Below are 16,340 nucleotides of genomic sequence, written 5' to 3'. Positions count from 1 at the left end.
AAATAGGTTTATGCTATGGGATGGTCTGTATGTCAAATGTGTTGCTCTGATTGGTAAATAAATAAAACACTGATTGGCCAGTGGCCAGGCAGGAAGTATAGGTGGGACTAACAGAGAGGAGAATTGAGAGAACAGGAAGGGGGGAGGGGTAAGTTTTTTGTTTTTTTTTTTTTTTTACAAAAATGGAGTATTTTGCATGATATGATTGTTACTTGTAATATATATTATGCAGATAAGGGAAAGTATAAATGAGAGAGTGTAGTGAATGTGTTTGTTGAAATTAAATACAAACAGACAAGTTCTACTGCTTCTAATAATCCTATCACCCATGCATGAAGTTGACAAAATCAACCAGCACAGTGATATTATCAGTGTGCTATCCCAGGTGAGGTTCCTTTGGAATATGTTGTCAATAGTATTTCATTATCTTGTAGTATATGAAATGAAAAAGATACATAAATATTGATTTTTGTTAAATTTTACTGGCTTATTTCTTGCTTTTATTCTTATTACATACATCTTTAGAAGAACTTTCTCTCATTTCATTGTCCTTTTTGAATCATTTATTCTTATCTGTATTGGTGTTTTGTCTGCTTGTTTATCTGTGCACCTCCTTTGTGCCCACAGAGGCCAGAAGTTCAGAAGAGGGCGTCTGAACTCCTGGGACTGTAGTTATAGATGGTTGTGTGCAGCCATGTGGCACTGGGAACCAGAGGACTGGTGTTCTATTCCCACCATCTACATGATGTCTAATAACTGTGACTTTAGTTCCAGAGGATCAAATGCCCTCTCCTACCCTCCATGAACACTGCATGCACATGCTGCGTAGATATATAGGTGGACAAAACACCAGTACACATAAAAAAAAAATTCTTTAGCACTTTGCTGGGTTCTGAAAGCCATATGGAAGATGTATGAATCATGGCATGTTCTACCTCAAGGGAACTAATAATAATTCAATAAGCATTCTTTTTGCACATGAAAAGTGAATTAAATAAGTGGTGGAAATCATTTTATGATGAGCTTTCGTGAGATTATTTAAACTGCATGCAGTACCTTAATAGTTAAAGGAGAGAAATGTAAAAAAAAAAAAAAGAAATTGTTCAAAATTCCAAAAATAAGTTTGATTCAGATTGTAAAATCCAGCTTTATTTACTTATTTATTTATTTATTCATTTATTCATTTATTTATTTTTGATACATGAGATTCTGTAAGACATTAAGAGTAGAAAGTACAAAGATAAAAAGAATTGAAAATTTGATTTTTTAACTGTAGAAATTTTCATTGTATTTTTTAGTATAGCATTTCTTAAAGAGTGTGAAATTTCACTCTAGGTCTCCTAAGTATGTACTTCTGATTAGGGAGCAGAAGCCATAGATAGTTTTACAGAATTATACTAGATCAACACATGTCAGAAAAGAATAGTAGAGTTCTGATTTTTGCATGTAGATGAGATATTCATGTTATTAAAATGTATTATTGGGGAAAAGATCCACAAACATGTATTTCAGAACCTGAGATGTCTAAGAAACCTCACCAAGAACAAAAAGGCTGTAAATCCTGAAAGTGTGAAGCTTATAAGGTTAGCAGTTTTGGAAGATCATAAAAGGTCACTTCTAACAGCTTGTGAAATGAATATATCTATGCAGCAGAATACTAATATGGGTTTCTGGCTTCAAGATTTTATTTTCATAGGATGATCAGAATAGTGCTATAGGGAACAAAATAGTATAATTCATCAAGCTGTAAGAGCTTATAATAATAGTGCTATCATTGGTAGTCCTTATTTTGTGACCAAAAAGACCCTTGTTATCAACCTCTTAAACGCTCCCTTTACCTCCTTGTTCCTAAGGGTGTAGATGAGGGGGTTCAGCATGGGTGTGATGATCCCATAAAAGAGGGACACCATCTTTCCCCGGTCCTTGGAGGTAGGGGATGGAGGCTGCAGGTACATGTAGATGGCAGTACCATAAAAAAGTACCACCACAATTAGGTGGGAGCCACATGTCCCAAACGCCTTTCGCCGACCTTCAGCTGACCTTATTCTCAACACTGCTTGGACAATAAGAGTATATGAGATAAGGATGAGAGTCACAGGTATTAAAAGGAAGACAACACTTATAAAAAATTGTTCAGCCTCAATTGCTGTTGTATCCACACAGGACAATTTGAGTAGGGCAGGGATCTCACAGAGGAAATGATCCACTTTCTTGTGACCACACCGGGGCATCTGAAGAGTCCACGTAGACTGCAATACTGAGTTGCTGAAGCCACTGATCCAACAAGCAGCTGCCAACTGGAGGCAGCGCCTGTGGTGCATGATGACTGAGTAATGGAGAGGCCTACAGATGGCTAGAAACCTGTCAAAGGACATGACACCCAGGAGAAAACATTCAGTGCAACCCAAGGCCAGGAAAATGAAAAGCTGGGCCACACAGCCACCATAGCTGATGACCTTCCGGGTGCTACATATGTTGATGAGCATCTGTGGGACTGTGCTTGTGGTGTAGCACAGGTCCAGCAGGGACAGGTTAGTGAGGAAAAAGTACATGGGGGTGTGGAGTTTGGCATCCAGGCGGGACACAAGAATGATCATCGTATTCCCAAAGATGGTCAAGATGTAGGACACTAGAAACACCACAAAGAGTGGCAGCTCCAGCCATGGCCGATCTGAAAACCCTAAGAGAATGAATTCCTCTGAGATGCTCTCATTCACCAGACTCATGTTAAATGGTGCAGCCTCCGGGTCCCTGGAACACAAAGGGTTAGTAAACTGGTGAACATGATTATTGGCCTCATCAATTAGTGATGAACTGACTATGCCAGAGTATCTCATGCATTTATAAGCTGATCCTGTTAGGTTTGAAAAACATACTGACAAAAGATTAATCATCTGTCAAACCTTTCATAGGTGTTTATGGATTCCTATGCAACAGTTTTTAACAAAGTGATTTCAAGTTACAGCACTCTATGAGTTTCTACAGCCACAGAGCTTCTCCTTTTGTGTCTGCTCTTCCATGGATGGGTCTTCTGGGGACTTTCCACCCAGATACCTGCTGTTGGGGCATATAGATATTGTTCCTATTATTTGAATTCACTTAAATCTCTACCCAGATTCAGTGGGAGTGTAGGCATTTGTTACAACTATTTAAACCTTGTTTTCCCACTATTCCTGCACTTCCCTCAAGTAAGTCCAGACATTATGGCATCTATCCAGAAAGTTTTCAGACACAATGTCAGGAGACTTGTCCTCTTAGGCTCATGTCACAGAATCTACACAGGATTGTTTGCTGGTGTGATAATGAGGCTGACAGGCCTGGCCAATTTATTCTAATCCTCTCTTTAACCAGTTTTATTACCAGAAATGCATCTTGTGCTCTGATCTTCAGGTTCCTCATTTGTAAGACAGAAATACAAATGCATTTTCTGGCCTGTTGAGAATCACAAGGTCACCCCACTCAGCCTGACTCTGTTTGGGAACACAGCAGTGTGCTCAATGCAGACACAGTGATAACAAGGACAGAAATGCCCCAAAGATTCCCTTGGAGCTTCTACAGTGTTCATTTCCAAATGGGTCAGTGGTGCAGATGGTTATGTTACAATTCTAACCATCAGCTTCAATCCCAGGGGCCAAGGCAACATATCCCTTGGATGGATGTTATCATCTGTGTAAACTGTTTGTCAATGCCTGGCCCCCAGGAGCACCAGTGCCGGACCACAGGAGCACAGGTGCTGGGCCACAGGAACACAGGTGCTGGACCACAGGAGCACAGGTGCTGGGGCCACAGGAGCACAGGTGCTGGGCCACAGGAGCACAGGTGCTGGGCCACAGGAGCACAGGTGCTGGGCCACAGGAGCACAGGTGCTGGACCACAGGAACACAGGTGCTGGGCCACAGGAGCACAGGTGCTGGGCCACAGGAACACAGGTGCTGGACCACAGGAGCACAGGTGCTGGACCACAGGAGCACAGGTGCTGGGCCACAGGAGCACAGGTGCTGGGATACTTTAGGTGGAGTGAGTCAGAATCCTAAATATCTTAGAAGGAGTCATGTAGCAAGTCCAGGATCTAAAAAGTACAGATCTCAAAGAAATCGCCCTAAGAAACTGTATTCATATTGACTCTGTCAATATAAGAATGTATTTTTATCAATTTTATCCATAGTCATTAAATATTACCAGTAGGTATTGATTTTCCCCCCACTTATTCTAAAATATTTACCCCCTTGTCTACTGGAATTTTATAAACATGAGATAAGAAGTACTGTGCCAATACATTTTCGTGTGTGTGTGTGTATGTGTGTGTGTGTGTGTGTGTGTGTGTGTACTGGTGGTTGCTGGTTTGTACACACACATCCCGCAGCACATACAGGAAGGTCAGAGGGCACCCTCAGCTGCTGCTGTCTTTTATCTTGGTGGAGACCGATTTTCTCGTTTGTTTTCATGTTGCATAAGGCAGGCTAGCTGGCCCTCCAGATCGAGGCCACTCTCCTCTCTGTCTCTCATCTCCCTAGAAGCACTGGGATTGTGAAGAGCACTGTGTGCTCTAACTAGAGTGTTTTCTGTGGTTTGAACTCAGGTCCTCAAATCTATGTGATGAGGCATTTATCTCCTGAGCCACTTTCTCATTATCTCAGCAGAGTTTTTTATTTTTTGAGGTATGGTCTCATGTATCCCAAGCTGGCTTCAAACTTACTCACATTTCCTTTCCTGTGACATTGTGTTATTTTATGCTTTCTCAAATTACCTCATTTTCTTATGAGAGGAACTTTCACATATAATGTTTTCTAAATTTGTAGATAAACAATAAGAGTCTCCCCCCCACAGCTAATAAAGAGAAGGTTTTACATAAAATTTTCTTTTGAAGAGATGAACCCTGAAGGCAGAAGCTTGGGTTTCTATGTTCCTCTAGCTTAGCTTGCTTTTCTGAGAGCCCAGATCTGCTTGAGCAGCAAACAGAAGGGACAGCTGACCTGCTGTGAAGGCCATGGTCCCCACCGAGATGACAAATGTCTCCTAACTCTCAAATCCTAATGGGAGTTTATTTAGAAATTTCTGATATATTCTACTTACCTCTGATTTAAGCATGAGAGACAGAAAAATTAGTTTTGACTTCCAAAACTCCTGGCATTCAAACAGAATTAACTCAAAAGGCACAAATATAATGCCATTTCCATATACTAGTCATGTAATTGTTCATGTGAAGTGAATTCTTCTTTAGTTCTGCTTGCTGGAAGTCTCAAGGTCATCAGTCAGAGCAACCTAGATGGTGAGCAGGATGTACGGGTGATGCCCAGAAAGTGTGGTTCTGGAGTCAATTCAATTATTCTTCAGGGAGATAATCACAATTTTTTAAAGAGATAATTTCTGGTTGATTTTACAAAAATGGGGAAAAATGCATTTTCAGCTACATACTGGTTTTGGCCTCTGGTAAAAATCTCAACACTGTTCCTCCCTTTATACTATCCATAGGGGCTAACCAACCTCCTGATCCAATGGAAACAGGGAGGAGATCTAGGAAGGGACGTCATCTTTCATTGTTGTTTGTTTCAGGATAAACATCTCCAGGGACCAGTTCCTTAACTGTGTGACAGTCCAGTAGTGATGATGGGAAAAACAAAAACAACCATAACATCTGAACAACTAACAACTGGGTTTTGTGCCCAACAGGGCTGTGTTTACACTTGTCAGTTATTATTCAATGAGTTCCCTAAAGTCATTCCATTACTGTTGTTCTTTTTCCTTTGTTTTTTTTTGTTTGTTTGTTTTTGTTTTTTGAGACAGAGTCTGGATATATACCCCAAGCTGTCCTAAAGAACAGGCTCTTCCTACCTCAGTCTTCCAAGAGTTGAAATTACAGGAGTGTGTCGCCACATGGATTTACAGGGGTGTGTCTCCACATGGATTTACAGGGGTGTTTTTCCACATGGATTTACAGGGGTGTGTCACCACATCTGGTCATCATTTAATCAGTTCTGTCAGAAATAAGAAAATTCATTTTATGTTTCCTATATCCATCTATAATCATGTTCTCATACCTTTTATTTCCATCCACATCAGGAAAGAGACTGATATTTGACCAATCTTTTCAAATTGCTTATTAACTTTGTCTATTATATATTTCATATAAGAATAACTGTGAAAACGTGTATTTATATCCAGTGTATCCGGAATATATTTTCTTTCCTGGGTTTATTCTCTCTATAAATGAAATGAAAGCAAGGTCCAAGTGGATGTTCCTTGATGTCCATCATCCTTTAATGAAGTAGATTGGTGCTGCCAGGAGCAGACGTGTCTTACTGTCATAAGAGCCTCAGGTTATTAGATATCTTAAATGTCATATTCTGTAGGTCTTAAAGTGTTTGACAACCGTCTGTCTATCAATATATATCTGTTTAACCTTGAAAACATACCTAACATGATTACAAGTTTGATTATTATAGATGACTAACTAGTAACCTGTATTTCTCAATTATACATTACATTTTAAAATGAGCTGCATAAGCACAAAACCCCAAAAAAAGAATAGAAACACACATACATTATAACAAAAATAACTTTAAATTTGTATCAATATAGCAAAGTCTACACCAATGTAAAATATTTGAGGTTAATAGTCATCTTTTTTTCCTATATTCCTATATCACCACTAAATGATGACAAGTATCCATAACCTTTCGAACAACCCAGAACCACCCACCACACCTCTGGGAATTTGGGTATCATGTTCTCTAGACTGCTTCCTTTTGTCCGGGGATGAGAACATCTTTAGGAGACATTGAGAAAATTAAGATAATGGTCAAGTCCTGAGAGAGTTAGCTGTTGTCTAGTCTTGGTAAGGTGGGAAAATGTAGGACTTACCTGAAGTCTGGCTGGAGTAGTCTGTGAGGCTGGACCATCTCTGCCACTAGCCTTGAAGCTGCTCTGGATGTAGAATTCTATGGAAAGTGCAATAAAGTCACCCTGAGAGGTTGGATCATCTGGGCCACCTGTTTTTACTGGTGTCTGGTCCCCTTGCTCTGAAAACACACAAACTATTAAAGGTAACACATATTTTCATTAACACAAGTATGGAATGTGCAGTGTGCACAAGTCAGTTAAAGATGAGTTTTTTGTTCTGTGTTTGAGCAGCTAAAAGGTATCTGTCAACTTTAGAAGTCCATTTGGACTGTGTAACCAACCAGTAATATAAATTTCTATCCATGCCATATAAAAGGATGGCATGTAATAATTAATCATGAGGGCTCTGTAGCCAACAACGTTTATCATGTCTCATCTTGTCTCCAAGCTGTTCCTGTGAAGAGGGATCAGCTTACATGCTACCTGTCTTGTAGTCTTTTTAGCTTCCTCTTCCATGTCTGTATCCAAGATACTTAGGAAATCTCCCCTAGTCAAATCTGATCTCTGTTAACGTGGAAGGAATCCACAATTTTTTGTTTCCTTGGAAACAAAAGCATAGCCTCTTCTCCAATGTAACACGTTTTTAGCCTTCCATTTTAAAGTTAAGGTATTCCTAAAGGTGGTTGAATTCAGCAGTCGCTTCCACAATTCAATGTCTCTCAGCAGCTGTTGTCTGTTCATTAATTCAAAAATTTCAAAATTAAAAAAGCACTATATAAGGTCCAAACTCTCAGTGTTATACTATTTCCCATCCTATTGTGGTTTCTTTTTTCTTTTTTCTTTTATTTATTTCTAACTTTAAAGACTTTATTTTTCTTACACTATTTTTTGTGATTATCTACACTCTATTTTTTTTCCTTAAGGCTTCACACATTGTTAAACACACTGTGAAATGTTTATAGGTTTTTTTTCCCCTCTGAACCTGCTTTACTGGGTATCTGCAATCTTTTCTTTCTGCTTGAGCAAAACCTTAAACCACTGTGTAGCTTCACTCATGGTGAGCTGGCAGCTCAAGCCCACAGGCAGTGACTGGGAGTCTCTGTACTGGGACCTGCATGAAAGACTGCACGACTGAGAAGCCAAGTTTGGCTCCGTTTCTCTGTGTTTGGAATCCTTTTTAATGCTTTCTCAGGTCTTATGTGGAAATATGGACAACTGCATTGGACACCATTTGTAATCAGACTTTTCTTTGGGCTGCCAGCTCACGAAAATGACAAGGAGACTTTTATTAATTATGAAAGCTCCACCTATAGCTTAGGCTTGTCCCACTAGCTCTTATAACTTAAATTAACCCATTTCTGTTAATCTACATGTTGCCCTGTGACTCATGGCTTTTACCTCTCTTCCTGCCTGTTCTGTTTCCTCTGCAGCCAGCTGGCAATCCCACCTTCTTTCCTCTTTCAGAGTTCTCTGTCTCTAGAAGTCCCACCTAACCGCTTCCTGCCTAGCTAATGGCCATTCAGCTCTTTAGTAAACCAATCACAGTGGTATATCTTTACACAGTGTAATCAAATATCTCTCAACAACCATAGTCTTCAATGCTCCTACTAGGATGGCCCATTAAGCAACATTTAAAACATTCAATTGCTTTTCTAATCCACAACCCCAAGGTCCATATTCCTTCAAACAAAAACATAGTTAGGCCAATCACAGCAATACCCTAGTGCCTGTACCAACTTCTGTCTCAGTTAGGGTTTCTATTGCTATGAAGAGACCTCCTGACCACAGCAATTCTTATAAAAGGAAACATTTAGTTGTGGTGACTGTTACAGTTCAGAGGGTTAGTCCATTATCATCTTGGCAGGAAGCAAAGCATCATGGTGGAGGACGTGATGCTAGAGAAGGAGCTGAGAGTTCTTACCTCTTGACTCATAATCAATAGGAAGTGATCTGAGACCCTGGGCATGGCTTGAGCATTTATGAGACCTCAAAGACTGCCTCCACAGTGACATACTTCCTCCAACATGATCACACCTACTCAAACAAAGCCATAGCTCCTAGTAGTGCCACTCTCTTTGGGGGACATTTTCTTTCAAACCACCACATAGGGTGACTGAAGATAATAATTTCATACTGTGTATTTCAGAAATCTGGGAGAAAGGGTCAGGATGTTTTCATCACACACATTTGGGATATGTTCAATCTGATTTCAGCATAACTCAGCATTTACATGTATTAAAACATCACCCATTACCATATTAACATGAGAAAATTGTTGGTTTTTATACATTGGCTAAAAAAGTTTACTTTATAAAGGATATTGCTTCTGGATAGCATGGAGCGGGTTGTTTGAATGCTATGACAATCTGGTGTTTTCACTGGACTTTAATAACACAGGGTAAGTTTTTGTATAACAATGGAGGAAAAGTATTGGACATTTGCATGATATGATTGTTTTTTGTAACATAGTTTATGCAGATAAATGAAAGCATTAATGAGAGAGTGTACTTGATGTGTTTGTTGAAATTAAATATTAAATACAAGTTCTACTGCTTCAAATAATCCTGTCACACGTGGTGCTGATTAATGTTTACATAGCTTTTATAATTACACTGTAGTGACTGTTCCAGGCTGAAAGCAAGGCAAATGGGGACAGGAAGTGGCTTCTTACGAGACCATGCTGTTTGCATGCACTGGGCTATTACACTCAACTCGCTAATATGGCCACCTGTATATGTATATGTGCCAGTAATTTTTATAAAATTGTATTTGTTTCTTGAATCTGAAAAAGGGGTATTATTCTTCTGCCAACTTTGCCTAAATGATCAATTCAATGTGTGTGTGTGTGTGTGTGTGAGTGAGAGAGAGAGAGAGAGAGAGAGAGAGAGAGAGAGAGAGAGAGAGAAACAGAGCAGCAATCTTCCACTAATTCAAACTGAAAAATATGTGTAGTTAAAAAATTTTTATTGACAATAAGAACATGTTCATGCTAAAAGTGAAACTAAAGTATATGCTCACCAGCTCAAGAATCCAGAAAAGAATTTCATCACTTAAGTTATCTTTATTCTCTTTTATAAGATGAGGGGCTCTATGGCCTAGAATATTGAAATGGTTCAGAGTGTTGAACAACAGCAAAAAATTCCCACAAAAAATATAGATCATGTAATTTATGATACCACAAATGGCAAAATATGCGGTTGAAAATCTTTTTCAAATGATTTACTTTTGTCGTAATTTTTGTATATTTATGTGCCTGTGTGTATTTATGTCACACGTAATCAGCTCCTTGCAGAAGATCAAGAATGCGTCAGATCCCTGGAGCTGGAATCACAGGAAGCTGTAAGCCACCCAATGCAGGGTCTGGGAATCAAACTCAGGTAACCTGGGGAAGCAGCCGGCTCTCTTCACTGCTGAGCCACTGTTCCAGTTTTCTTTGAGGTCTGTGGTTAACACCATGATCAAAAGGAACTTGGGGAGAAAGGGGTTCATTCCAGCTTACACTTTCAGGTAGCAGTCTATTACCAAGAGAAGTCAGGGCAGGGACTCAAGGCAGGAGCCTGGAGACAGGAACTGAAGCAGAGACCATGGAGGAGTGTTTTTTACTGGCTTGCTCTCTGACTCATGCTCAGCCTGATTTCTGATATGACACCAGCCCTAGGATAGTGCCAGTAAGAGTGGACTGGCCGCTGTATTGTCAATGTTCAATCAAGAAAATCTCTCACAGACTATGTTCAAGGCCAATCTGATTTGGAAAATTTCTCAGTTAAGTTTTCTCTTTCAAAGTTACTCTAGGTTTACATCAAGTTGATAATAAAATCTAACCTGAGCACCACATCTCCGGAGAACTCTTGAATGAAAATCCTTAGAGGTGGCATTTATGATTCATCATCCATATGGATCCCAAATGTGTAACAGGCTTTCTTTTGGGCCACCAGCCAGTTCCCAAATTATAACATGGAAAATTGTTACTAGTTATGAATGCTTGGCCTTATCTTAGCTCTTGTTCTAATCTGTTTCTCTTTATTTATGATTTATGTCAGGGCTTTTTACCTTTCTTTCATTCTGTATATCTTATTTTCTGTTTCCTCAGTGTCTGGTTGCCTGGCTTCTGGCCCCAGGTGTCTCCCTTTCTTTCTCCCTTATTCTCTCTCATTGTTCCCCTCTCTTCTCTTCTCCTCACTTATTCTCTCTGCCTGCCAGTCCCTTCGACTACTGCTCTCTACTGCCTAGCCATTGGTCCTCCATCTTTTCATTAGACCAATCAGGTGTCTTAGACAGGCAAGATGAAACTGCAACACACCTTTACATAATTAAACAAGTGAAACATAAACCAATGTAACACACTTTTCACAGTTAAAGCAATATCCCACAACAAAAACAAATGTAACACATCTTTGCCTAGTTAATGTAATATTGCACAACACAAATGTCATCATGAATCCTCAAGGGACAGGGGATGAGAGATTTAACTGAATTGCACATAGAGGAGAAAGAGATGTGACATAGAACCTAACGTGTCCTGGAGTCAATCAAGAAGACACGCCCACAGTGACCACTGTTAAAACAGGCAGAGGAGCTTCCCTACTCTTTCTGTCTTTCCTACCACTCCAGAGTGAAGCCTAGCCATAGCTGGTACTATGATTTCAAAAGTATGGCCTCTAGAACTTCAAAATCTAAGTTTTGTTGTTTCAATTCATCAAGAATTGGGCATTATATTATGGTGGCTTTGGGTGATGAACACAGCTGATTGCTTCATTGTGCCCAAGATTTTATCTTCTGGAAACTAACCAAATTCCTCCTATATTGTGGTTGCCAGAACCATAGACTTTTGGATTAGAAGGGGTCTTACAAGCTGTGTAGTCTGACTCCCCGCAGGTATTTGTAAATGTCAGAGATATTAACCCATTTGTGTCACTGCATATTTTATAGTGTGACATCTATGACAAGAATTAGAACAGATTCCAGCAGCTCTCTTCTCAGATGACAAGTCATCAGTCCAACTTCTACATGACACCTGCTAAGTCATATCTTCGTTTTCTCTGTTTTATTCTTTGGTCATTCACAGACATCAATGTATCAAGTTTGATTTCACTGTAAAAATATTTCTGAAAAAGAACTGAAATAAGAAATCATTAAGCAGATTTTAATTTGATCTTTATTTTATATGCATTTCTATTCTCTAAGATTGTCAGAAATGGTCCACTCAATTAGCATGGTGTAGCTTCAATATCTTTATGAGTCCTTTCTTATGTAGTACTAAAATTAACTTCTTGATTTTTTTATCCATTGGTAGGGATTCTGCTCTTTATGAAAGAAACTGCATTCCTGAGCACCCTTCCAATGCTGGTGTCAATGACATCAGAACAAAGCACTTCCTACTCCGTGCTGAACAAATCCATGCCTTAAAAAGTCTTCAAGAGTTTTGATATTCTGATTCCTCAACTCGTCACTCCCTCCCTATTCTATGAATTCATTTTAGTTGCAAAATAGATTAATTAAAATGCAAATCTCAGAGCTAAAACCAGTGTTTATCTTACTTAGATTTCTATAGCTATGACAAAACGCAATGACCAAAAACAACTTGGGGAGGAAAAGGTTTATTTCATCTAATGCTGGCTGGTTTGTCATCCATGAAACTCAGTGAAAGAACTCAAGGCAAGAGACCAGAGAAAACTTCAGCTACAGAAATCAGAGGCAGGAACTGAAGCAGAAACCATGGAGAAACATGTATTGCTGATTTGCTCATAATGGTTTGCTCAGCCTGCATTCCTTTGCCATCCAGGACCACCTGCCCAGGGATGGCACTACACACAGTAGGTAGGGCCCTTCTACATTAATCATGAGTTGAGAAAATGTCCTACAGACTTGTCTACAAGTCAATCTTATGGAGGCTTTTTCTCAATTACAATTCCCTCTTCCAAGATATACTTAGGTTTATGTCAAGTTGACAAAATCAACCAGCACAGTGTTATTATCAGTATGCTATCCCAAGTGAGGTTCTTATGGAATGTGTTATCAATCATATTTCAGTATCTTGTAGTGTATGAAATGAAGTAGATGTATGTATATTGATTTTTGTTAAATTTTACCAGCTTATTTCTTGCTTTTATTCTTATTTCATACATCTTTAGAAGAATTTTCTTTCATTCCATTGTCCTTTTTGAATAATTTATTCTTATGTGTATTGGTGTTTTGCCTGCTTGTTTATCTGTGTGCCTCCTTTGTGCCCATTACTCACAGAGGCCAGAAGTTCAGAAGGGGGCATCAGCTCTCCTGGGACTGTAGTTATAGAAGGTTGTGTGCAGCCATGTAGACACTGGGAACCAAAGAACACTAGTTGCTTTTCCAGAGTTCTGGGGTTCAATTCCCTCCATCTACATGGTGTGTTATAACTGTCTGTAACTCTAGTTCCAGAAGATCAAATGCACTCTTCTACCCTCCATGAACATTGCATACACATGGTGCATAAACATTTAGGTAGACAAAACATCAGTACACATAAAAACTAAACTAAAATTCTTCAGCACTTTGCTGGGTTCTGAAAGCCATATGGAAGATGTATGGATCATGGTATGTTCTATCTCAAGGGAACTAATAAAGATTCAATAAGCATTCTTCTTGTATATGAAAACTGAATTAAGTAAGTGGTGGAAATCATTGTATGATGAGCTTTTGTGAGATCATTTAAACTGGAAGTAGTGCTCTAATGGTTAAGGGAGAAAAATGTATGGATTGAAGAAATTGTTCAAATTGTCAACAAGAAGTTTGATTCAGATTGTAAAGTCCAGCTTTATTATTTTTATTTATTTATTTTTGGTAGATGAGATTGAGTTAGACTTTAAGAGAGGTTGAGTGTTGTTTCTTAAACTGTAGAATTTCACTCTTGGTCTTATAAGTGTGTACTTCTGATTAGGGAGCTGAAGCTACAGACAGTGATATAGAATTATGCTAGATCTATACATGTCAGAAAAAATAGCACAGTTCTGATTTTTGTATGTAGATGTGAATATTCATGTGTATTAAAATGTATTATTTCTGGGGAAGAGATCCACAAACAAGTATTTTAGACCCTGAGATGTCTAAGAAACCTTGCTAAGCATAAAAATGGTATAAAGCCTGAAAATGTGAAGCTTGTAGGGTTAGCTGTTTGGGAGGATCATAAAAAGACACTTCCTGTGTCATGGAGAGCCTTTAGCTCTGGATCTGCAGGTCTGGTCCCTTCACATGCTCCAGCAGTTCAGGGATGAGGTGGATGTTGGGGTAGGATAACTATAGGCCTGGTTCTGGGTCGGTGGCAGCTGGGTTGCTCAGCTTAACAGCTTTCCCTCCTTATCACCATTAAAGTGAGTTCTCCACCATTGCTGTGAGTAGCTCACACAATGAAGGAGGCAGCAAGAATCAGGGCCAGTTCTCCTGTTCTCCTGCCCTCAGGGCTGGCTCACCCACACCTACACCATCAGGGACAGCTCTTCTGTTTTGCCCATGAGAGGTGCAGGACCCACTCTCCCAGCTGCTGCAGTTGGTAAGGGGCAGGTCCAGCTCTCCTGCTCTCATGTCCCAGAGGCCAGGTCTCCCTCCCACATGGGGTTAGAAGGGGGACGGGAAGGACACCTGGTGCCACCACACAGTAGATGTGTGGGAGTTATCTCTCCTGCTCTTAATCAGGGCCATTGGCCTCCACACACACACCCCATACCCTCCACCCCGGGAAATAGGGTCAGCTCTAGTGTGCAGCCCAGGCAAAGTTCATGGCCCACTATCCTGTGTGTTGCAGCTAGTGAGGGGAAGGAAGAGGTCTCCCAAGGCAGTAACATGATATCCACCAAGAGCAGACCCATGAGGTCCCAGTATTGATGGTGTAGTAGAAGCCAGAGGTCTTCAAGCAGACAAATGACTCATTGCAATGAACACTTACAAGTTAGGATGTATGATCTGGTGGGTAAACTGTGTGACTCACTGTGTCACACTACAGCTTCCACACTGAGACTGTTGTTTGTTAATATGTGTTCTTTATTTTTCTTTTAATCTTTATTTTATTTTTGGGAAGAGGCTGCAAGGGGAGAGAACAAAGGGCAGATAGGAAGGGGTGGGGGTTGAATGGGATCTAGTTGCATAATATGAAACCCGCAAAGCATCAATAAAAAGATTTAAGAAAAAAAGTCACATCTCTGGATTTGTGAAATGAATATATCTAGGCAGCAAAACACTAATATAGATTTCTGTCAATAAGATTTTATATGAGGAGGATCATCATAATATTTCTATAGGGAACAAAACAATGTAATTTATCAGCTGTAAATTTATACTATTAAAACTGTTATTTGGGCAACCCTTATTTTTTAATCACAAAGACCCTTGCTATCAACCTCTTAAACGCTCCCTTTACCTCCTTGTTCCTAAGGGTGTAGATGAGGGGGTTCAGCATGGGTGTGATGATCCCATAAAAGAGGGACACCATCTTTCCCCGGTCCTTGGAGGTAGGGGACGGAGGCTGCAGGTACATGTAGATGGCAGTACCATAAAAAAGTACCACCACAATTAGGTGGGAGCCACATGTCCCAAACGCCTTTCGCCGACCTTCAGCTGACCTTATTCTCAACACTGCTTGGACAATAAAAGCATATGAGATGAGGATGAGAGTCACAGGTATTAAAAGGAAGACAATACCTCCAAAAAATAGCTCAGCTTCAATTGTTGTGGTATCCACACAGGACAATTTGAGTAGGGCAGGGATCTCACAGAGGAAATGATCCACTTTCTTGTGACCACACCGGGGCATCTGAAGAGTCCACGTAGACTGCAATACTGAGTTGCTGAAGCCACTGATCCAACAAGCAGCTGCCAACTGGAGGCAGCGCCTGTGGTGCATGATGACTGAGTAATGGAGAGGTTGACAGATGGCTACAAACCTGTCAAAGGACATAACGCCCAAGAGAAGACATTCAGTGCAACCCAAGGCCAAGAAAATGAAAAGCTGGGCCACACAGCCACCATAGCTGATGACCTTCCGGGTGCTGCATATGTTGATGAGCATCTGTGGGACTGTGCTTGTGGTGTAGCACAGGTCCAGCAGGGACAGGTTAGTGAGGAAAAAGTACATGGGGGTGTGGAGTTTGGCATCCAGGCGGGACACAAGAATGATCATCATATTCCCAAAGATGGTCAAGATATAGGACACTAGAAACACCACAAAGAGTGGCAGCTCCAGCCATGGCCGATCTGAAAACCCTAAGAGAATGAATTCCTCTGAGATGCTCTCATTCACCAGACTCATGTTAAATGGTACAGCCTCTGGGTCCCTGGAACACAAAGGGTTAGTAAACTGGTGAACATGATTATTGGCCTCATCAATTAGTGATGAACTGACTATGCCAGAGTATCTCATGCATTTATAAGCTGATCCTGTTAGGTTTGGAAAACATACTGACAAAAGATTAATCATCTGTCAAACCTTTCATAGGTGTTTATGGATTCCTATGCAACAGTTTTTAACAAAGTGA

General features: G+C 40.1%; 2 protein-coding genes across 2 annotated transcripts; both read right to left on the bottom strand.

Annotated features, from left to right (window-relative positions):
* Window positions 1-1,237: 1,237 nt before the first annotated feature.
* Window positions 1,238-7,233, bottom strand: LOC131910446 (olfactory receptor 2B2-like). Its single transcript, XM_059262375.1, has 3 exons — window positions 6,862-7,233; window positions 5,074-5,262; window positions 1,238-2,751 (listed from the first exon to the last, which is right to left on the bottom strand). The coding sequence occupies exon 3, from the start codon at window positions 2,724-2,726 to the stop codon at window positions 1,785-1,787; it is 942 nt and encodes a 313-aa protein (XP_059118358.1). The 5' UTR covers window positions 2,727-2,751; window positions 5,074-5,262; window positions 6,862-7,233; the 3' UTR covers window positions 1,238-1,784.
* A 7,939-nt stretch (window positions 7,234-15,172) lies between these two features.
* LOC131910445 (olfactory receptor 2B6-like) lies at window positions 15,173-16,228 on the bottom strand. Its single transcript, XM_059262374.1, has one exon. The coding sequence runs from the start codon at window positions 16,223-16,225 to the stop codon at window positions 15,173-15,175; it is 1,053 nt and encodes a 350-aa protein (XP_059118357.1). The 5' UTR covers window positions 16,226-16,228.
* Window positions 16,229-16,340: the final 112 nt, after the last annotated feature.

Source organism: Peromyscus eremicus, chromosome 5, assembly GCF_949786415.1.
Source record: "Peromyscus eremicus chromosome 5, PerEre_H2_v1, whole genome shotgun sequence".
NCBI classification, from domain to species: domain Eukaryota; kingdom Metazoa; phylum Chordata; class Mammalia; order Rodentia; family Cricetidae; genus Peromyscus; species Peromyscus eremicus.
This window is presented reverse-complemented; position numbering and strand designations above follow the sequence as displayed.

What these genes read in the sequence shown, in the direction of transcription:
- LOC131910445 (XM_059262374.1), bottom strand. Translation starts at nt 16,225, where the DNA reads ATGAGATACTCTGGCATAGTCAGTTCATCACTAATTGATGAGGCCAAT.
- LOC131910446 (XM_059262375.1), bottom strand. Translation starts at nt 2,726, where the DNA reads ATGAGTCTGGTGAATGAGAGCATCTCAGAGGAATTCATTCTCTTAGGG.